Here is a 24,621-nt window from a genome sequence, read left to right as displayed (position 1 = left end):
CGATATACAAAAAGGGGGGCAATCCAATAGATAGATTGGGATAGAGGGGATAGACAGGAGGCACTACACTACAGGCCAGTGCCCCTAACTTGCATACCATGCAAGTTGATGGAAAAGATTGTGCAAAAAAAGCCAGTGGAACATCTGGAGCGAAAGAACTTTGTAACACAACATCAGCATGGGTTCGGGGATGGCAAATAATGCATCACAGGATTAATTGAATTCTACGACATGGCAACAAAAATCAGCCAAGAAAGAGAGGGGTGGGCAAACTGCGTATTTTTGGATTGCAAGAAAGCCTTTGACACAGTACCACACAAGAGACTAGTGCACAAGCTGGAGTGAAAGGGAAGGTACTCCATTGGATAAAGGAGTATCTAAGCAACAGAAGACAGCGAGTCACTGTGAGGGGTGAGGTCTCAGATTGGCGAAGTATCACCAGTGGAGTCCCACAGGGTTCAGTCCTTGGTCCTATACTGTTTCTGATATATGTGAATGATCTCCCAGAAGGAATAGACTCGTTCCTCTCAATGTTTGCTAATGATGCAAAAATTATGAGGAGGATTAAGTCAGAGGAAGATAATATGATGCTACAAGATGATCGAGACAAATTGAATGAATGGTCCAACAAATGGCTACTACAGTTCAACCCAAGCAAATGTAAGGTAATAAAACTAGGGGGCGGAAACAGGAGGCCAGAAACAAGATACTGAATGGGAGATGAAGTCCTCCATGCATGAAACGGATATGGAGAAAGATCTAGGAGTTGATATCACACCAAATCTGTCTCCTGAAGCCCACATGAAAAGAATAACATCGGTGGCGTATACGAGGTTGGCTAACATCTGAACTGCATTCAAGAACCTGTGTAAGGAATCATTTACAAAACCCTGTTCTTAAATGCAAACCATGCTCTGAAACTCTCCCTGGACAGATGTAATAGGACCCATTATCACCACACCAGAAATAAATCTCTCTTTGATATCCCCAGGGTCAAACTTAATCTGTGTAAACACTCTATGCAAATTAAGGGACCTAGTCTATGGAACTCACTCCCTAGTGAATTGAAAAACTGTAAAACTTTTGCCTTATTTAAAAGCAAAACCAAAAAGTACCTAACTTCATCTATTTAGTTTCCTACACTGAGCTTTAAATTTGCTCTGTACCTAGTGGTACCCAATCTCCTAATTTTTATGTAATATCAAACAACCTTATCATTGTGTTCATTGCTGTCTTCTTTTATGTGCTAGCCATATGCTGTATTGTGACTACCAATTTTTGTCAACTACCATTCAAGCTGTCATTGCAATCAATCTTATATTGTTTCTGCTGTATTGTGCCTACCAATTTGTTGTCAACTACCATTTTAAGCTGTCATTGCAATCAATCATAGCTACCTATGTGCTTTAATATACTGTACCTATAATTTTCCCTCATCTTTTTTTTTTTTCATTCCATGTAATCTGTTATCATTTTTTTGTCTATAAATTTTGCAAGTATTTACCTCCTTAAAATTTTCTTAGATTAAGGACCTGCCCGAAACGCTGCGCGTGCTAGTGGCTTTACAAGACTGTAATTACCATAATTGTATCCTCACATTCCTTATGTACATTCTTGTATATGCATAAATAAATAAATAAATAAATTTAGAGACCTGTATACCTCATATGTAAGACCAATCCTGGAGTATGCGGCCCCAGCATGGAACCCGTACCTCGTCAAGCACAGGACTAAGCTGGAAAAAGCTCAAAGGTATGCCACTAGGCTAGTCCCAGAACTAAGAGGCATGAGTTACGAGGAAAGGCTGCTTTAAATGAACCTAACGTCGCTGGAAGATAGGAGACCTCGGGGAGATATGATCACTACCAACAAAATTCTAAGAGGAATTGACAAGGTAGATAAAGAAAATTTTTTTAACACGATGGGTACTCGAGCAAGGGAACAAAGGTGAAAACTGAGTACCCAAATGAGCCACAGGGACGTTAGAAGGAACTTTTCCAGTGTCAGAGTAGTTAACAGATGAAATGCATTAGGCAGTGATGTGGTGGAGGCTGACTCCATACACAGTTTCAAATGTAGATATGATAGAGCCCAGTAGGCTCAAGAACCTGTACATCAGTTGATTGACAGTTGAGAGGCGGGACCAAAGAGCCAGAGCTCAACCCCCGCAAGCACAACTAGGTGAGTACATCCAGGGAAGCAGGTCGTAGCAGCTGTCTAACTCGCAGGTACCTATTTACTGCTAAGTGAACAGATGCATCAGGGTGAAAGAAACTGCCCATTTGTTTCCGCCTCCGCCGGGGATCGAACTTGGACCCTTAGGACTACGAATCCAGAGCGCTGTCCATTCAGCCGTCAGGCCCCCTTCCACCACTGGTGGCATCACACTGGGGGTGTTGCACGCCATCTGGGGAGGGAATCATCAGGGTAAAGCGCAAAGTCATTGAACCTATACAGCACTTGGAAGGGATCAGGAGAATGATTTGGGATGGGACGGAGGGGGAGGGGGGAAAGGAATGGTGCCCAATTAATTGGACAGTCGGGAATTGAATGCCGACCTGCATAAAACGAGACCGATCATCCAATAAAATCAGCAGACTTCTAGATGTTATTACTGCTCGGCTTAGACTCGGTTACAAGTATCTCTGGGAATTCTCATTATCAGCTGATGTAGACCTGACCAAATGTAAACTGTGTCAATAAAATTATTCGAACACCCTCCGTCACTATGTGATGGAGTGCGAAAAGATACGTGAATTCAGAGACAATTCTATAACCAATGTTCCAGCGATGTGTAAATATTTCATTCAAAATGATCTGCTACCAGAAATTTTAGCCAAATATCCCCAGTTTGCTAACTGTAGGTAGTAACTAAGTGATTGTAACCTATCCACCGCTGCCCACTGGATGGAGGGCGGTGTGCAGGACAAACATATCAATTTTGACACTAGCTCTCCACATATGTCAGTTGCTTAATTTAGAACCTGTACTTGAGGTCGATCTCGAACCCATTGTTGATGTGATGACTTATATTAAAGTTTGTAACTAGCTCATGAAGATTGTAACTTGCTTAGCTAAATGAATTGTGGGGTTCAGTCCCTGAGCCCATTATGTGCCTCTGTAACCCTTTCCACTACCGCCCACAAGATGGGTATGGGGTGCATAATAAATGAACTAAACTTAAAAAAAACGCTCTACCGTCCAGTGCAAGTGGTTGGGCGTGCCAGTGCCCGTGCCAGCTGGGTGCCGGCGAGGGTGGCGCCATCTGGGGATCACAGGTGGCACCTCCAGCAGTGATCACCGTGAGAGTGGTGGTGGTGGTGGTGGTGGTCAAGACTGGGACTCTTAACCATCAACATGCAGTTCAGGTGACCACTTCTGCCTCTTAACCTCTCTTATATGCACTCTTAACTGTCATGACACTGATCGTCTCCTTCTTGTATGTTAAAGTAATGTGACTAACAATTTAAGGTACCGGTGTTTGTTTACATTATGTTCCTTCGCCACCGGTCAATTTTTACCCGAAGTTACCTGAGGGCTACTAATACTTTAGTGGCCTCGACGAGGACAGGAAGCCGCTGGCTTGTCAAAGGCTTCCTTTGCCTATTTGTCCTTATGATCTTTTCCAATTGGATTTTAGCATTTATGGCTTCGGCGGGTAGGCGGTTCCATGGGTTTATAACCCTGGGGGTGAAAAAGCATCTCCAGTTCTCAGTCCAACACTGTGGCTTGTTGAGCTTGAAACTTGTTCCAGTGTTTGTCTTACTTTGACCTTTTGAAGAAATTGTCCGGGTCAACATCCTACAAGTTGTTCAGTATTTTAAAAGTTTCAATGAGATCCGCCCTGTCATGCCTGGCTTGTAGTGATGTTAGCCCTGTGGCCTTCAAGTGTTACTGGTACCAGAGATGACTTGGCTCTGGAATGATTTTTGTCGCCCGGTGTTGCACTTTCTCCAGAGCAGCTATGTTGTTCTGAAGGTGAGGTCTCCATGCTTGGATACAGTAATCCAAATGGGGGCACACCGGAGATTTATACAGTTGAATCACTACCTTTTTTCTTCCATAAAAGTCAAAAGCACAATTGATTATTCCAAGGGTTTGGTTAGCACTTTTGACTACTGCTCCTACCTGTTGTGCAACTTGTAAGTGAGTGGTGGATTTTGACTCCAAGGTCCTTTTCTATTTATTTTTGTGAATGAGGGTGAGCAATCAAACATAGGCGATATAAATTTTTATTAATTTAAATAAATTATTTGGAACTGCAAGTTGCATGGAAATTTCCAACTACAGTTGCTAGTAATTTGCAATTGAAGCTGCTGGAATTTATTGCAGTTTCGCAGGTTGGTAATAAGTACAGTTGCTAAAATTTGCAACTGCGAGTTGCAGCCTATGGTGTCCATGTGTAGGGATACATGTTAAGGGACCTTAATACCTATACTTGTACATCTATTCTACGTAAGTAGGGGCACGTGCACCCTGAACTTAGTAGTACTGTACGTAAATAAAGTATACAAGTTTAGAGAATTCATCCCAAAATTATAAGTGGTGCACTTAACAATAATAACGAAGGATGCATATGGCCTATGCACAAATAATCCTAAATAATTAACGTTACTAATTATCTGTACTTACCCACTTACATAAGTGTCTAACATTACAAGTGTAAATGAAGAGACAAGCTACATGCATACAGAAACATTGAAAGATTATGTATGATGTGTAGAAGAATTGAAATGATTTAAATAAAACTACCTGTACAAGAATCATAAAAAAATTAGGAGAGAGAGAGAGAAATGGAACGAAAAAACATCGGTGAAATTGAGATGGACCCAAAATATTTCTATGCAAAGTGTACAGCAAAAACTGCATGAAAGTTTAATAAACCATACATTGGGCTTCCTGGTGCAACGGAGATGAAACTTTCACTGATGATAACAGTGACAAGTGAATTAGTGTCATAGTATGACTCCTGTTTTTAGAGAACCCCTAAACATGCCATAATATGTAATAAAATAATAATTTATTGTGTCGGGGGACAGAAAACTAGTGTATTCATATACGTTTGACTTTTATCGAGGCCCCCCCCCCCCTTTCACATTAGGTGAAAGGAAATGTGCCCAACCATTTCTGTCACGCTCTGGATTTGAATCTGGAATTCTCGATTGTGCATCGAGTACGAACACGACCAAACTACTGGGACACTTTTACTTGGATAATAACTATAAGAGCTATAGGTAGACAGTATATGATTTTTTCATGAATGTGGCCCCAACCTCAACCTATATCTCGGATGCCACGCCAAGCTCTCTGGACTTTGAAGTAGCTATAGACAGCATGCCCATGCACTCTACATTAGACCCAGACTCTTGGAATTATATATTTATAAAAAAAAAAATAAAAAAAAATCTCCCCAAAAACTATTACAGATATACAAAACTATTATGGTTAATTAACAAAAACTAATTTTTGTTAATAAACCATACATTTGCATCTTGCCTTAGAGAACAACTGAGTGGTGTAGCTAAAGAATTTGACTTTTTGAGTATATATGAATAGCTCCTTTCTGAGTAGAACCTTCTGATTACTCTGCTTCTTCTATTCCTTATTGGATGTTTATAAGAGGTAAAATGTGAGTTAGCTTGTCAGGATACCCTATTTACATGTAGGTGCTGCCACCTTGGGTAACGGCTGGATGGGCCAATTTATACAGTAGTTAGTGAGAATGCTGCTTGTCAGTCTCTGTGATGGAAGTACAGTACTGCTGGAAGGGCTTCAAGTTTTAAAATCGAGCATTCTAGAGGTCATTCTCGGCTGAATTTATTATTCACCACTGGCCTCCCTTTTGCACCAATATGACCTGGTAATGTTGTTTGAAGAGATCCCTTCAGTGCTGGCGTGGAATGTCAACCTGCCCTGACTGTATATGATGATGTCCTACGAACCACCAGGATCTTCCCTTAGGGAGAAAGTGTTCCTCTCGTAAACAACCTTTTCTTATAACAGTATTGTACATTCATATTCTGATTTGTATTGTTTAAATTTGTGATTTTTTTTAGGTTTTAATTTGTTTCATAAAAAATGTTACATTAAATATAAATTGTCTTGTTTGATTGCAGAAGGATGCTAGCAGTTCAGAGGCTTGTGTGTGGTCCGTATCCCGTACGTTGCTTGGCCACAGTTGCCCAAGAGGCATCGGCAAAAATAATGGAAGGGCCATTATCTGTATATAATAACTATATAGCTGAAAGTAGACTACAGTATGATGATTATCAAAAGGAAATTGTTAATGAACTTCAGCGATGTTATGAAGAGGTAGGCTATTGTAAATTCTTGAAAAATTACATTGTACAAACAATCATCTTTAAGTACTTTATAGTTAGCGCTTGCTTTTCTGGGGGAAGCTTCTTGTGGCTCTCTGAAACTATACTGTACACTAAGATAGTTCCCATCTACCAGGTTACATCAGCTGTGGAGATCATAGGCCTTTCAGGGACCAAACAGAACCTGGCCCCCTCACAGAGACACAAGGAGCGGTGACATTTTGCCACTTCACTGGGGAAAGCATCCAGAAAGATCAAGTAGCCACTGCTTATAGGTCTATCACGGAAGTCCAACGTACTCGGGCTCGGGAGCATACAACGTACTCGGGTGGGGGAGGGGGGGGGGGTTTGTCCTCATCCATGGTGGCTATTGGGTAGGACTGGGGCATCACCTACTGTGGGTCAAGGTAGGCCTTCTTTAGAACCAGATTCTGGGTTGCTAGGATTCTGATTTTCCTAGCCAGTCCTTCTTGGTCTGGTCGGTACCGTACTCACTCTTTCCGGAAGTCATCGGTTTCTCGTGGTATGCGCCAGTTCTTTTGCAGTTCACCCCCTTCGTGATAGGGGGGATAGCTTGCCTGGTTTGCCACCTCCTGGTACCATGATTTGTGGGCTTTTCAGGTAATTTTGTGCGGCCTGCAGTGGAGTTGGTCGAAACCCCCCACTCCTTTTCCAAGGGTTTCAGTCTTTCTCTGCAGGCTTTTTATTCTCGCCTTTGTCAGGTCATCTCGAAGTAGGTGATTTCTGGCATGGTCGAAATGACTGCGTCACTTCGCTGGGTTTCCTGCCTCTCTCCAGCTCCAAAATGGGACTCTGGGCACCTCTGATTCATCCTTGATATTTCAAAGCCAAACCTATTCATCCCTTACCATATGTTCTGGCTGACCACTTTGTCCCAGGTTCACCTCTAATACAAGGTGAACTTGGGGAAATGGTTACTGAAATCTTATTAACTTATAGGCTTATTAACAATATAGTACAACATAATGTATTCTGTTATAATAAGTTTTAATTTTCATTGGCTCTGTTGAGTTTACTTTTCTATAAAATCCTATTATTAAATGAGTTACTGGTTTAATAAGTCATTACTTAAGTATAGTTACAGGATGAGAGCTGCTCTCATGGTGTCCCATCTTCCCAGTACTCTTTGTTATGTAACACTGTAAAACTACTGACGGTTTTAGCTCTACCACGTTCTTACTTAAGTTGTCCCAACCGTCTACCACTGTTTCTGTGGGAGCCTCGTCGGCTCCCTGGAGTTATCGAACTGATATGCGATATATTAGTCTGGGGGCATCAGTCAATTGGAGTTCAGCCTACCTGGGACCACGAGCCAGAACCTGGCCCCCCCCTCAGAGAGGAAAGGGAGCAATGGCCTATGGACACCTCCCATGTGGTTGGGGGGCATTCCTTGTCTGCTACTGACCAGGGTTAGGCACCAAGAAAGGTAGGCATAACAAAAACCCCTCTTGGTAAGAAAATTGCAACTGAAGGCCCCCAACACCCAAAGAAACAAGCAAACGTCATACACTGCCACTGCGCTGCTTGTCCGGGGGGAGCCCCGGGTTGCCTTCCATAGTGCCTTTGGGAAACCACTCCCATAGGGGTTTTTGTTGCTTGGCATTTGCCCTGCCCTTGAGGCCAGCTGGGGTTTCGTGGCCTTTGTATGGCCTTGGGTAGGAAGTGGTCAGTTGCTCCTTGGGGTACAAGGTTCTGTGCTGCTCGCTTTCCTATGCAGTGGCTGTGTTCCTGTTCCTTCTGGTGGTGGTGTACTTTTGCAGGGTTTTTCTTTACTTTTTGTTTTCCTTGCCAGGAGGGGGTATGCCTTGTTTGGGTATTGGTCCACTTAAGGTTGTTGGTGGCCCTCCTCTCGGCCCTCGTGTCTGTACATGTCACAGGGGTTCAGTTTTTAGCTTGTCCCCTTTTGTTAGCTCTTGGGTTTCACCGACTTTGTAGCACCTTGCTTGGGCTTCCCGTAGCAGTCAATCTGTGGGCCCTGGAAAACCTTGTTGGGACTAAGTAGACCGATGGATGCGTCTTCTGAGTTCCAGCTCGCCTTCTGTGAGTTTGAGTGTTGTTCTGTACCCTTGTCTCAGGGTGACAGTCACCTCTTTTGCCTCTGTCATGCTGCCTGTTGGGCCGACGACAAATTTGACCTGGAGTCTTGCGAGATGTGTTCTCTGCTCGTGCTTTAATTTACCCATTCTATTGTCACTGAGGTTCGGGTACAGGTGGCATCCGCATTGCATGCTTGATTTAGATTGCTGGAACGTGCTAGACTGGTTGCCCACTCAGATGCTCCGAGACTGCCCCGTTTTGGTTAGACGTTGTTTGCCCTGCTTCCCCCCCCCCCTTTCCCCCCTGCTTCTGGCTCCGAAACGTCTGAAGGTTTCTGGGTCGGGGTGGGGTTTAGTGATGAGACTCGGGTGGCTTCGGGGGCTACCTCATTCGGGCTTGGATTTGGTAGCACAACAAATTGTCGACAATCCTAATGTTGAGGGTTTGAAAGCGGCAAAAAACCAGTGTTGAATGTAATGAAACAACATTTTCTGGGTGAGACCTGGAAGCTCCCTGGGCTGATGTGTATATATTAGACCGTGGCAACAGTCAATCAAAGGAGTTCTAGGCCTACCAGGGACCAGAGCCAGAACCTGGCCCCCCCCCCCTCAAGAGAGGCACGAGGAGCAATGGCCTAAAGACACCCCGTGTATAATTACACCCTTTGTGTAATTGGAAGCAGTCTTTATCTGCCATCTACCAGGTCAGGCACCCAGAATGGTAGGAATTCCAAAACAAACTACTACTGGACAAAAATTGCAAACCTAAAGCCGAACTAGTAAACAGAACTTCCCAATCAAAAACAAGGAAACAAACATGACGTCATCACAACTGCCGTGCATCCATCTGCGCACCCCCCCTCCCTCCCTGGGAGGGGGATGGGGGGTCCCAGACCTCCATGCTCGCTACTCTCCTCAGCTCAAGAGGCTGTTGTGTTGGTGACAATCGATTGCTCTAGCTCCACTCTTTGTGCAGTGCTGCTTAGTGGTTTTGTTGCTCTGTGTTGGTGGTGTGCGAGCCATGAGTAACACAAGTACTGGGGCTGCATGCACCTAGGGCTACCCTCCCTAGGTTCCCCGTAAGTACTGCCTTTGCGGCTTTGGGTTATCTTCCCTGAGCTGTTCAGGAGCAGCTACCTCTGTGTGGTTCTGTCGCTGCTCAGTGATTGCCCGCCCTTGGGGGTTCAGTTGGGGTGGTTCTTACTCCTGTTTGCCCTTGGGTAGGAGGTAGTTTTGTCGCTGACTAGGGCGCGAGGTACTGTGCTGCTGCCTGATATACACATAGCGACCGACTCTGTTCACCTGGAGATGTTTGTGCTTTTGCGGGGTTTTTCTTATGTTTTTGTTATGTTTTGCCTGGTGGGGGAGTCTGCCTTGTGTGGCGGTAGGACCACTTGCAGGATTTTGGTGGCCCTCCATTAGGTCCCGTGCTTGCACATGTCGCAGGGGTTCAGCTTTTAGTTTATTTGCTTGGTAGCTCTGGGATAACCGGCTAGCAGTACCTCGCCTGGGCTTCCCTTAGCAGTCAGCCTAAGGGCCCTGGAAACCCCCCATTGGGGCTCAGTGGTCCGAATGGAGGAGACCTCTGAGTTCCACCTCGCCATTGTGCGAGTTTTAAGGTTGCTCTGTCCCCTTGTCTCAGGGTGACACCTATGACCTAGAGTCCTGCGAGTGGTGTTCTTTGCTTGTATTCCATTCACCCAGTCCACTGAGACTGATATTCGGGTGCAGGCAGCTTTAGCATTGCATGCAAGGTTTAGGATGCAGCAACATGCGAGGTTGGTTGCCTTTCTGGATGCCCCGCAGATGCCCCGCTTTGATTACACTGGTAGTGAGAGACTAGCGGCTTCGAGGAGTGCCCCTTCCGGAGCAGCGGCGGAGGCATTCGAGCCTGTTCCTCCTGCTGGAGCTTTTAGTTGTACCAGTGGGTCGCCGTTCATCCCTGCTTTTCCGGTGGACTCTGCTTTTTCTCCAGAGGCAGAAGGTTTGGAGGATGGCTCGGCCCTGGGTCCTGACATAAAGGATTCCGGGGCTGGGTAGGAGTTGACTTTAGGGGGGGCTTGGGCCCCAATTGACCCTGCTTGGGTAATGGTACCCTCAGCACGGGGCTTGTTGTTACAAGGGGAGGGGTTTTCCTATCTCCCCTCCTTGTACGATTTGTTACGTGTTCAACTCCTCCCTGGGGTCAGTTCCGAGTTCCCTTGGGTTCTTCGATTCCCTCCTTTCGGAGTTTTTGGCTTCCCACATCCCACTGAAGAAGGTGTGGGAGGTCCTTGCGGCTTACCTATTGCAAGACCCGGATTACGCTTCGATAATGATGCCGCCGCCTTTTGAGTTTGACTCTTCTTTTCCTTATTGGGTGCGTTACGAGGTGCAGGGGTCTTCCTGGCTGGCAGACTGCCTTTTCTTTTCACTGAGGGCTTGGCATTTTTTCTGTCGGGCTGCCACTTGAATGACATGAGTTGACTAAGTCATTCAGGTTTACCTGGGGGGCCGAGTTGGAGCACCTCAATGCGTGCTTGTTCACCCTCGTCCTTCCTCATGACGTCGGCCAAGTGGAGCTTCACGTGCAGGTTCCCTCCCTTTCGGCATCTCTGGTGGCCGAGGATTTGCACGCTCGTGGGCACTTGACTTCGGTCTCCCAAGCAACTCTTTCCTGTAGAATCTCTGCCACTCTATCATAAAAAGTAAGTTGATTTGTTACATAGGATCTAACTGTTCAGAAACCATACTGTTGTTATATTATTTCTCTCCAGGTCTTCTATCCATTTGGTTTTATCTAATTTTTAGCATTTTTGCTACCATGCTTGTCAATGACATGGTCTATAATTTAGTCTCTTCTCTGCTACCAATTTTGTAGACTGGAACTATGTTCTATGGCATATTTTCATGCAAGGTACAGGTTCTTGACATTTCTACAATGTTCTTGCCTATCAATGACTACAGGAGAGTGAGATTTAGCCCTTTGTGCCCCACCTCCTAGCCATTTATACCTGGCACTCTAATTACCTCTCTCAACGTTAAGAAAAAATATGATGAAAATATTAAAGTTGTGGATGAAATTGGCTTCTACAACTTCTTCCTTCAATGGATTCTGGTTGCCAACCACCCATACAAGGAATGAGAACTTCCTTGCATCTCTTAGGCTCAATTGCTGTCCAACTTCCACTAATATTCCCATGTCCTACCTCTCATTAATTTAAAGAGGTTGCCTTTGTCCAATTTGTCTATCCCCCTCAAAATCTTGTATATACAGTAGTTATCATAGACCCTCCATTTCTTCTCTTTAAGGTTGTGAGGGAGAGTTCTCACAACCTGTCCTAATAGCCGTGGCCTTTCAATTCTGATACTAATCGAGTTGCAAACCTTTGAACTTTCTCAGCTTTCTGTTTATGCTTCACAAGGTGAGGCATAAACATAGGCAGTATGGACTTGAAAGCTTCCTTGTGTAGTTTGACATTCATATGTTTGCTTATTTTCCCTATGCTACTGATGTAATTCTGTTTAAATGGCCTTCTGATGTTAATGTTGGGATTGTCTACTCCCAGGTCTTTTTCTCTCGTTGTTTCTTGCAATTTCTTTCCCTTTATGGTGTTAAACATAAGTCTCTAATCACATTTACCCATTTTCATTACTTTACACTTATTTGGACTGAATTCCAGCAACCATTTATCTGCCTTTACTGAAGTAATGAAGTTGATTATCTGGGGCAGTCTGATTGGAAAAATGTGGCAGTGACTTAATGTTTTGTCAATAATCTGTTTACAGCTGAAAAGTTTGTAATTTATTAATTAATTATTTGCTTAATTAAAATAATAAATAATGAAGCTAATTTAGAAATTAACTTTTATTTCAGTTATTTGTCATTGAAGAAAATAGGCAACAATTCCATATTAGTTTATTAACTTATTGGACATTTTTCTTACAGGTAACGACATATACACCACCAACTCCACTGAATGCACTGCAGAAGTTCCTTGGATGGCAGAGAGAAGTGTCTCCTCCTAAAGGTGTATATATTTGGGGCACTGTGGGAACTGGTAAGACCAGGCTTATGGACCTCTTCTTTGAATGTGTTCCAGTCAACAAGAAAAGAAGGGTACGTATAACAATTCTTTTATTCCCACTGTTTGCTTTAGGTAGCATTTAGTATTAACAATGTTCATTTATCTGCATGTACACCAGGGCTAGATTTAGACATATTGAGACCCTAAGCTATGGGAAGCTATAGAGGCCCTATTTGGCAATTGTTAACAGAGAATAAGGCAGTGTAACAACTTAATTTGGCACGATGCAGGGGGAGGGGGCGGGGGGAAAGGATTACTTCTTTACAACTACAAAATTATTTTTAATTATTCAGTTTAAAGACATTTATTAATAGGAAAAAATACTGGAAATTTGTTTCCAGTGAGTCAAATGAGTGTACAATTCCTGTGAGTAAAATGCTCTTATTAACTTGTAAGTGCCAGATAATTAAATGGATTTTGAAAACTATAACATGGTTAACACTGATAAAGCATAAAAAATCAGTCTTCAGTATTTTCTTTCTTGCTTTTCTCAATTACCATAGGTTAAAAAAATTACAGTACTTCAATACAAATTTTAAGAAACCCATTGCATATGAAAAAAAATTGAGATTTTAAGAGGGCCCCTTTAGAATGTGAGGCCCTAGGCTATAGCTTGTTTAGCCTATGCTGAAATCTGACCCTGATTTTGTACACCCATCCTTACATACATTCATGTGTTTGTACAGTACTTCCTTCTAATAGTACAAGTTCCTTTCAAAGATGATGATCAATTTAATGTTGTTAAATCATCCATTAAATTAGCTAGGAAGCAGGGGTACAATGTCCTCATGGACGTCCTGCTCTTTTACAGACTGGCATGGCTTGATTGGTAAGGGTGAAGCTGCCTGGGCAGCGAGATGCTGGTGGTCAGTGTGTACAAGCCTTTAATAGAGGTTAGTGATTGTTTTCACACTCAGGAGTACCACAAGCTTCAGTACTAGCACCAGTAATGTTCAGTGTCTATATAAATGATCTACCAGGGGGGGAATACAGAGTTACATGGGCATGTTTGCTGATTATGCTAATTTATTAGGGAAAATGAAAGACTTGGATTATTCATGCCCTTCAAAATGACTTGGACATCATAATAAGTGAATGAAGCAGATAGAATTCACTATGAATAAATGCCACATTGAGAAATTGGGGAAAAAGGTAAAATGAAATCCATAAATTATGGGAAGATATATTAAATGATTTGGGAAAAGAAAGATCTAAGGGTGTTTCTGGATAGTAAACTGTCATTAGAGGGCCATGTAAAGGACACTATGAGAGGAGTCGACTATGCTTGCAAACTTCAGAATTGCTTTTAAAGACATGGATGGAGAAATACTAAAAAAATTGGTCATAACATTTATGAGACCGAATTTGGAATATGTAGAAATTGTATGGTGCCCATATCTCAAGAAGCACATCAGTAAACTGGAAAGGGTGTAAAGACATGCTACTATATGGCTTCTGGAACTAAAAAAAAAACAAGAGTTATGAGAAAGAGGCTAGAGATATTAAATATGCCAAAGTTAGAAGATAGAAGGAAGAAAGAGACAATATAATTATTATATACAAAACAATATCGGGAATCGGCAAAATGGACAAAGAAGTTCTTAAACCTGCAGCTGCATTAACTAGAAGCTGTATATTCAAGCTAAGGAAAGGAAGGTGCTGGAAAAACTTAAACAAAACTAAGTTGTAGAAGGTTGGAACAAGTTAAGAAGGAAGGCAGTGGATGCCAAAACCATCAGTACAGTAGTTTCAAAGCTGCACATGACAAAGACTATTAGGAAGATGGGGGCCACCATGAGTGTAGCTCTCATCCTTGTAGCTACACTTAGGTAATTACAGATATTAAAGGGGCTAAAGGAACCTAAATGAATGAATATGCCATGATTGTCATAGATACTGTATGCTTATGGCTAATAGACCTAGAGGTATTTTGAGATACTAGACAAGTTCTTGCAGGATGTGCAATGTGCAGGAGTCTGGCTGATTGAATAGTCATTAAGGAAGACTGACCATGGACAGGGTTGTGAGAGCAGAACTCTCAAAACTTGTAACAGATAAAACATGTACTTTTATTTACAGGATTAAATGCAGTTTTTTAAATATAACATTTTCTTCATTACAGAAGGTGTATTACCCACTACCCTTGTCTTCATTCCTGTAGTATTTAATTTATCTCCTTAAATTAATAAGAACAATTTTATAAAAAATAATGTTAATCAAATTAGATGGCTCCAGATGGTTGAGTTTCTGCCCAGAGAGGAGGAGGAACTTCTCTTCTTTTAGCTTGGCTTATGAGATAGTAGTGCAAGCAGGGTTGAAAGACTAATGTAGCTGTGTACTGAGAGACCTGCATTTAAAAACAAGACTTTCTGGGGGGAGCCCCTTGGAGGCGCTCTCAAGCTATATCACCAAGATTGCTTTCTATTACTAAGTCACATCAGTCATAGGTGTCCTGTCGACCTAACAAAGCCCATACCTGTCCCCCCTCAAAGAGGCACAGAGAGTAGGGGATTGTTATAATCACCCTTACCAGGAAAGTAACTAGAAAGCAGAAGAAACAATTCAGACAGCTGCATGAAATCATGAAAATGAAGCACCAAGACAGCCAACAAACACTGCAAAAGATTTACTCGAAATGATACAGCCAAGAAGTGGCATCCCGAATTTAACTCTTAAATTGCACAACACATCAATAGCTGTGGTGAGTAACTGTTGCAGAATTGCGCACCACATGTGTTGGAGTCCCGCAGCAAGATATAAAAGTTCCATGGCTACATGGAGTTCACATCAGCTTCCTCAGGGCTTTTGCAAACAGACACCATTTAAAAAACAAATAGTGGGCAACATTTCCAGGTGTGAGAGGCCTCAGTACTGAGTGAGCAACCAAGGCTGGCGCACGCAGCATGAGCAAACAGCACTGCTGTTCAGCTTATGACTACATCATTGCCTAAAATATGTAAAAATATATTTGTAACTGGTATTATTTAGCGATGATAGTATTAAAGAAGACCCCTGACTGTGATAATATATGACTAGGATTCTGATAATAGCAGGATTGTTGTGATAATTAGCGCTGTGCGTAGTATGGTGGGAGGAGTAATGCTGAGGGAGGGAGGGAGGTAGCTTTGTCTGCTGACTGTGTGTGGCCACCTGTTATTGTCAAGAATCATCATATCAGCTTAGTGGTTCGCTATGGTGAACACAAATGTAGATAATTATATATAACATAATGTATACATCCTGTTAGGTAATAACAGCACATACAATATGGTGGGAGGAGGAATCTTAGGGAGGGAGGCAGCATCAGCCGACTGTGTGTGTGGCGACCTCTTTTATTGTCTGAACTCATCATACTAGCTTAGTTGTATAGTTAAAGTGAACAAAACATGTAGATGCTTATATAAATGTGTGTGTGTATATATACAGTGTAATAACACCACAAACAGTATGGTTGGAGGAGGAATCCAGAAGCAGGCCTTCAATTATAAAAATTCACAGGTACCATGACAGAACATGTCAGTCAGCAATGTTGTAGAGAGTAATGCTAAGACAGCTTTCATTTAACAGAACAATTTATTCAACAAGCACTAAAACTACAACAATGATGTTACGCTTAAGTTCTTCCATGACACATTAAAGACAGATTCAACAGCCAAGTATAGCACCTACTCCTGTCTAATGCCACTCTCAAGTATAACCACAGGATCCTACCTGTGGTCACTTCGGGCTGAATAAATGAACTTAAACTTAACAATACAGATGTGTTCACAGAGGACGTAACAATGCAATCAAAAGAAATTACTCGCAGCCCTCTGCGAAGTAAATCAATAGTTACAACTTGCAACAAACTCCTGCAGCCCCACTGCAATGAGATATCAGCGACTAGGTGGGTTACTGACAACTCCAGGAACCCCTTATCAAATTCTTACGTTAACACTTTGTCTCCTGGACGATATCAAACAATTGACAAATTAATTGCACTAATGAACACAAGGACAATTACGTTAATTGACTACGAACAACAGTCAGCAACAGGTACAATCATTGTACAGGTATGATTGTTAATCACAATCTTGTCTCCCACAGACAGCAATCTGTCTCTACAATCACTCCTTATCTCATAATTACATTTAGACACTTGACCCATCTAGCATTCAGTGATTAATTACTTTAATTACTGTAAACTGGATAGCTAATTAATCCTAGAATGAGTTACGTTATCCCAGGCTATCACCCACTCGATAGCTCACACCATAAGTCTTACGTCAATATGCTTTGAGGACGGTAATTACCCGTAATTACCCTGAGCAATTAATTACTATCTCACGGATCAATAATTAATTTTACACGAATACGTTGCGCTCAACATTGGCTCAACAGTTCCCACATCAAAGCAATGAGAAATTTACCCTGGGGTGCTAATTACCCCTAACTAACTAGAATGAACAACCGTCCCACGGATCGATAATTAATCACAATGTCTACGTTACCATCAGTGACTTTACCCTCCTGAGACTCGATCCAATCAAAGCCAGTCGTTAATTACCCTAATTAACCGGCATAATTTATTACCTGTCCAACTGACGGATAATCAATACTGACCGTACTACGCTAACACAATTACTGTTGCCCTCTCGTGAGCCAATCAAACCCTGAAAGGAGTTAATTACTCTAATTAACATGAACACCTAATTACTCCCACACCACTGTCTGACTTCACCAGAAGATGCTAATTACCCCCCAATTAACTTGAATGACCAATTAGCTGTCCTACGGAAAGATAATTGAACCCGAATGTATTAAGTTAAACTCAATACTGTCTCAACATGACAGTGTCCCTCATCAAGCAATGGATGATCCCTTGGTGATGTTAACTTACTTTCTTAATTAACGTTCACTGAATCTTTAATTAGACAACCAAAGATTGACACCAAGTCCTCGTCTTACGGACAAGTGCACCCATGACTCGCACACGAATCACAACACGTGGTGATGTATATATCCATATAATATCACTGTCTAAAACCACTTGCAGCCCCACTGCATTGAACCACACACTCAGTGAACAAGATTATATATACAGTAGTAATATTCACCGACCAAAGGCACACAACACACTTGTATAAATTTCACAGGCGAATACCCACAATAATCACTAGTAGGAAGTCTTCCAGCGTTAGTCACAGATTACATTACCATTAATCACTGTCGGAACTGGACTTCTGAAATGATATCACGTGTGGACATGGGCAAAATAGCATGATATACACACACACACACACACATATATATATATATATATATATATATATATATATATATATATATATATATATATATATATATATATATATATATATATATATATATTATATATATATTATATATATTATATATATATATATTATATATATTATATATATATATATTATATATATTATATATATTATATATATATATTATATATATTATATATATATATATTATATATTATATATATATATATATATATATTATATATATTATATATATTATATATTATATATATATATATATATATATATATATATATATATATATATATATATATATATATATATATATATATATATGTCGTACCTAGTAGCCAGAACGCACTTCTCCGCCTACTATGCAAGGCCTGATTTGCCTAATAAGCCAAGTTTTCATGAAATAATTGTTTTTCGACTACCTAACCTACCTAACCTAACCTAACCTAACTTTTTCGGCTACCTAACCTAACCTAACCTATAAAGATAGGTTAGGTTAGGTTAGGTAGGGTTGGTTAGGTTCGGTCATATATCTACGTTAATTTTAACTCCAATAAAAAAAAATTGAACTCATACATAATGAAATGGGTAGCTTTATCATTTCATAAGAAAAAAATTAGAGAAAATTTATTAATTCAGGAAAACTTAGCTTAGTAGGCAAATCGGGCCTTGCATAGTAGGCCGAGAAGTGCGTTCTGGCTACTAGGTACGACATATATATATATATATATATATATATATATATATATATATATATATATATATATATATATATATATATATATATATATATATATATATATATATATACAGTACCTATATAATGATATGTAATCAACACATTACCCTACACTGGAATGGCAAATTAAATCACCTGATGGTTATTATCTGTCCTAATTTTACATACATAAGCTGAATGTGTTCCCAGGCGTGACCATACACACTTTACATTTGCACAAACAGTAAAGTCTTTCCCCTTGACTGATAAGATGCAAAATTAGGTGAATCTCACATGTCTGCACTTTGTTTCACCTGTCCAGGTGCTGAGTAACAGAATGCAGACAGACCCCTGATGCGAGTCAGGTACAAAGATGTAAATCACCAACACAACACAAAAGTACTCACATATTACCAGGCTGGCCTGCACAAACATACCACCCCCATTCACTCCTGAAACTGATGTACTGCAGTATGGAAGATCAGTGGTGGGCTGCTTTCCAAGGCAGCGCAGGCAGGCAAGGTGGTGGCCTGCTGGTAGCCTCACACGGCCAGCAGCGTTTGGTACTCGCCTACACCCACACAGCCACAACTCGACCTGTGTTTGTACTGCGAGAGGAGGCGTGTGGTACAAAATGGCAGTGCCTTGCCACACTGCCACAGTGTGGCAAGGCACTGTGGAAGTCAATGTCTCAACCGATGGACCGAAATTCCCCGAATTTCTAATGGAAGACTTCCCAAGACACTGGAGAGTCCTCCTTGGTGTCTCCACTGCTAGGTGACTTAAGCAGGAGAACCGATGATGAGTGCCGTTGACAATAACTGCAGATGCACGACACAGTCTGTTGCCCTCTTCTCCGGCGATCCCACGCTTACTCTACTGTTAAGGACGCACTTCCCTCAAAGTAATTAACGGCATGTTCCGGGATTCTGCAGCTTTCCCAGCGGACATGCGTCATTAGTACAAAGACAGTGAGTACTGTACTTAAATGTCGCTGCAGATGGTGTTTTACCTAGTTTGGCCGAACTAAGCGAAAACAAGTCAAGGAGCAGCAGCGACTGGAGGTAGAATGCCTTCCTTAGGAGATAGCGGGAAGAAGTCCGCCATCCCCTCTGTGCTTAAATCTTCCAATCAGAGCGTCGCACATCAGAGGTCTAGGGCCTCTACCAATGGCAGCCTCCCCTTGGATGGCAAGAGAGCTCTTGACGTCACGCCATTCAGCTGTGTCGCTAAGGCAGCCCCAGGCGGCCGTTGGCACTTCACCCCCCAGCCACCAGCCTTACACAGATTTACAGTAAAACCTACTATAATCTATAAGTATTTCCACAACTACAGTACAGCAGCGACTGTAACAAATTTGGAAAGCTGATGGCCTAGGCTTTCCAACATGCCTAGACATGAGATGTTTCGAGTATGGGTTATGGAGTCTATACCAAGTGCACGGCTGTGCACGGCTGTGCACGGCTAACTGGTGTATGGCAACGATCGTGCCCTCGACACACTAGTAGAAGCTTGGCTGGCAAATCTATACTCTCACAATCAGTTGTGTAGTATTTGTATAACACAAAAACATTGTGTAACCATGCATAGCCACAGAGAATGGGAAGACGTTGGTGCTCATTTTAAAACTAAAACCCAATAACAATCAGATAATAATAGGATAATAAATGGAATTTGTACACATATTTTACTTTTGGATGGCACTGCCGTCCTTCGGATTACTACGTGTGTTGATTTTAGGACATCAATACTGTACCGTTAACCAGATGCGATAGTATTAATGGATTACAGGATTTATATCTGGGAACAAGGGGACAATCGAGTTTCCCCTTCATAGAGTTTGTAAAGGGATTGGTAAATTACACTGTTTTACCGAGCTATTATTTTGTTATAATACTCCTTTATAAAGAGCAATTGTTAACTTGCTGTGTTACTTTAACTAATAGGTTTATCTTTATCCCATAGGAAGGAAGAACTAAAGAAGAAGAATGTGTTCCTAACAACAGTTTATATGGGTTTTGATATAATAGAGAAACTAGTATTATTCCTTTTGTTTGCATTATTTCCAAGTTAACTTTCAGCTCATTCTTGGCTAGACTGAATGTTGTTCATTGGGTCCCCTGGCATCTATAATGATCTTGCAAGGACCACTTGAAATGTTTCCTATGGACCTGATGTCAGTACGTTGTTGTCTCACCTGACTCACTGTTTTGACACAAGGACACAGGAACTTGAGTAGAAGCCAAATTAGGTAACTTAAAAATATATTGTGTGACAATTAAAATTGGTGATAGGATTCATTAGTAAAACTGTTGAAAATTGATTAATATTGATCATTTTTTTCATAGGTTCATTTCAACTACTTCATGTTAGAGGTTCATAAGAGAATACATGCAGAGAAGAAAAACATCAAGAAGATACATGCTCCTGACCAGGCTCGTTACTTTGAGCCAGACGGAACATATACAATCAACCACAGACCCTATGATCCCATCCCTCCTGTAGCAAGGGGCATTGCTGATGAATCATGGCTTATATGCTTTGATGAATTTCAGGTGAAAAATATATTCAGTGTGTGTGTGTGTGTGTATGTGTAATTACCTAAGTGTAATTACCTAAGTGTAGTTACAGGATGAGAGCTACGCTCGTGGTGTCCCATCTTCCCAGCACTCTTTGTCATATAACGCTTTGAAACTACTGACGGTCTTGGCCTCCACCACCTTCTCACTTGTTCCAACCGTCTACCACTCTATTTGCGAAGGTGAATTTTCTTATATTTCTTCGGTATCTGTGTTTAGCTAGTTTAAATCTATGACCTCTTGTTCTTGAAGTGCCAGGTCTCAGGAAATCTTCCCTGTCGATTTTATCAATTCCTGTTACTATTTTGTATGTAGTGATCATATCACCTCTTTTTCTTCTGTCTTCTAGTTTTGGCATGTTTAATGCTTCCAACCTCTCCTCGTAGCTCTTGCCCTTCAGTTCTGGGAGCCACTTCGTAGCATGTCTTTGCACCTTTTCCAGTTTGTTGATGTGCTTCTTAAGATATTGGCACCACACAACCGCTGCATATTCTAGCTTTGGCCTAACAAAAGTCGTGAACAATTTCTTTAGTATATCGCCATCCATGTATTTAAAAGCAATTCTAAAGTTAGAAAGCATAGCATAGGCTCCTTGCACAATATTCTTTATGTGGTCCTCGGGTGATAGTTTTCTATCTAGAACCACCCCTAGATCTCTTTCTTTATCAGAATTCTTTAACAATTTCTCACATGATATATAGGTTGTGTGAGGTATATGTTCTCCTATTCCACATTCCATAACATGGCATTTATTAACATTAAATTCCATTTGCCAAGTAGTGCTCCATATACTTATTTTGTCCAGGTCATCTTGAAGTTAGTTAGTTTAGTTCATTTATTATGCACCCCATACCCATCTTGTGGGCGGTTCTCATCTTGAAGGGCATGACAATCGTCTAAGTTTCTTATCCTTCCTATTATCTTAGCATTATCAGCAAACATGTTCATATAATTCTGTATACCAACTGGTAGATCATTTATGTAGACAATAAACATCACTGGTGCAAGAACTGAACCCTGTGGTACTCCACTTGTGACATTTCTATATTCCGATACATTGCCTCTGATTACTGCTCTCATTTTTCTATCAGTCAGAAAATTTTTCATCCATGTTAGAAGCTTACCTGTCACCCCTCCAATATTTTCTAGTTTCCAGAACAACCTCTTATGGGGAACTCTGTCGAAAGCCTTTTTTAGGTCCAGATAGATGCAGTCAACCCAACCATCTGTTTCCTGTAATATCTCTGTTGCTCGATCATAGAAACTGAGTAAGTTCGATACACAGGATCTTCCAGATCGAAAACCATACTGTCTGTCTGATATATCATTTCTCTCCAGGTGTTCTACCCATTTAGTTTTAATTATTTTTTCCAATATTTTGACTATTACACATGTCAATGATACCGGTCTATAATTAAGGGGGTCTTCCCTGCTTCCACTTTTGTAGATTGGAACTATGTTAGCCTTTTTCCACACATCAGCTACAACTCCTGTAAACAGGGATGCCTGAAAAATCAGTTGAAGTGGAATGCTGAGCTCAGGTGCACATTCTCTCAGAACCCATGGTGAAACTCCATCTGGGCCAACTGCTTTGTTCTTATTTAGCTCCTTGAGCATTTTTTCCACTTTCTCTCTAAGACACCTCTATGTGTTCTATGTTGTTCTCTGGAATTCTTATTGGATCTGGTTCCCTGAAGATTTCATTTTGTACAAACACACTTTGGAACTTTTCGTTTAATGTTTCACACATTTCCTTTTCATCTTCCGTGAATCTATTTCCCATTTTCAACCTCTGAATATTATCCTTTACCTGCAATTTGTTGTTTAAGAATTTATAGAATAGACCTGGTTTTGTTTTACATTTGTCTGCAATCCCTTTTTCAAAATTTCTTTCTGCCTCTCTCCTCACTGCCGTGTAGTTGTTTCTCGCATCTTTGTATCGCTGATATATTTGGGGGTTTGGCCTCTTCCTGTATTGATTCCATTTTTGTGTCTTTTGGTCTCTGGCCCTCTCTCGCAATTTCTGTTGAACCAATCCTGTATCCTAGTTCTGCATCTCTGTTTAGGTATAAATTTGTTTGTGCCTTTATCATATATATGATCATATTCCTGATGTATGGGAATGGTATGTAAGTCAGCAGTATGAATGAGTAAGTACCTATGTGTGTATCGCTGGTGATCAGTTAGTCTCTAAAGCTTGAATTCGAAGTCAGGTGTTCCGTCGCATTGTCACTAACAGCACCTGTAGAGGTGAAGTGAAGTGTAGACGAGGAGATAATCACCCCTGTTGTCAGTCCAGGGGAGATTATCTTTCTTCTGTTCATTTTCACTTTCTTCTGTTCATTTTTTTGTCCCATTCTTGGCGAGCATTCTGCTGGTGTGGGAAGCTGTTCCGTGGGTGAGAAGATCTGTGAGGTGGTTTGCGGGTTTGTGTGTGGTTTGTGTGTGCATGTATAATATATTTGATATTCTGTATACCCAGTACTGTATTTAAAACATATTCTGCATGTACACACAGATCCATATGACTGGATTTGACAGGAGTACTGTAGGCTACAATACTGTACTCCAGTTTTGTATTTAATATTGCAGCTCATTGACATTAGATTAATCAGATATTCAGTAATTCAACTTTTAATATTATTATTGTATTTCTGTATTAAAGATTAAAGGCTTTGCATGTCCATAGCACAATATTTAGTAAAAATTTAGCATGTCTTTAGAAATTTCCAGTTCAAGGGAGCTTTGCTATGTTTAAATGGTTCCAATTATAATGTGTTATTTTAAAGAGTTGTAAATGTTTCCAGTTATAGGATGTACTTATCTGAGTTGTTGAAATGTTTGTGGTTATAAGGTGCAACACTTCTTCCTCGGCATGTAGCACACTAGCATTTATACTTTTGTTTTCCTTTTGCCACAGTATCTTGTTGCAGTGGATTTGAAGGTTTTCTCCTGCCTTGTTGATGTGCTGAGCTTATTCGCTCGTCAGATGCTCATCGCCTCTAGGCTACAGGTGGAGTTTTGTAGACCGAATGATGTGGGTGTGATGAGGTCTTTCTTCCACAGTTGCAATAGCTTAGACTTTGCCCAAGTTGTGCTTTCTTGCTATTGGATATTGTGAGTGCACTGTAAGACTTGCTGCATCGATCTAGCTTTATCTTTTCTCCAAAAAGTTTTGAATGTTTTAAAAACTATTCTGATGACATTACTGTTCGAGTACAAGCAGCATCCGCATTGCATGCTAGGTTTAGGTTGCTACAATGCACTGAGGCTCGCTCTGTTTGCTCGCACTTGGTCCCTCGATTTGTGGGCATTTTCGGTTGTGTCATCCGGCCTTGGTGGCATTGGGCGGCTCCTTCTTCGGGGGGTTTGGGGCTGATAGGGCAGGCTTCTTTCCCTATGCTTCGTCAGGTCATCTCAGAGTGGGTGCACTTGAGCAGTGGTCGAAACGACCCCGTCCTCAGGTAGGTTTCTCGCCTGTTCTCAGTGCTGAAACAGGACTGTGCAGATCTGTGGTTCATTCTGGAATTGTCCAGTCTGAATCCCTGGATTCCTTGCCCCTCCTTTCGGATGACCACTTTATCTCAGGGTC

General features: G+C 41.3%; 1 protein-coding gene across 2 annotated transcripts in view; it reads left to right on the top strand.

Moving 5' to 3' along the window:
* Nucleotides 1-3,222: 3,222 nt before the first annotated feature.
* LOC123768223 (putative ATPase N2B) overlaps nt 3,223-24,621 on the top strand; it is a 67,487-nt gene continuing 46,088 nt past the window's right edge. The window contains exons 1-4 of one of the 2 annotated variants that reach the window (XM_045758674.2): nt 3,223-3,368; nt 6,117-6,312; nt 12,306-12,476; nt 20,799-21,005. In XM_045758674.2, coding sequence (XP_045614630.1) covers nt 3,358-3,368; nt 6,117-6,312; nt 12,306-12,476; nt 20,799-21,005 — 585 coding nt within the window. In that variant the 5' untranslated portion in view covers nt 3,223-3,357. Of the gene's footprint in view, nt 3,369-6,116; nt 6,313-12,305; nt 12,477-13,255; nt 13,338-20,798; nt 21,006-24,621 lie in introns of those variants that run through there. The other variant, XM_069307045.1, reaches the window with a different exon arrangement.

The sequence above is a fragment of the Procambarus clarkii genome, chromosome 59 (assembly GCF_040958095.1).
Source record: "Procambarus clarkii isolate CNS0578487 chromosome 59, FALCON_Pclarkii_2.0, whole genome shotgun sequence".
Classification (NCBI taxonomy): Eukaryota; Metazoa; Arthropoda; class Malacostraca; order Decapoda; family Cambaridae; genus Procambarus; species Procambarus clarkii.
This window is presented reverse-complemented; position numbering and strand designations above follow the sequence as displayed.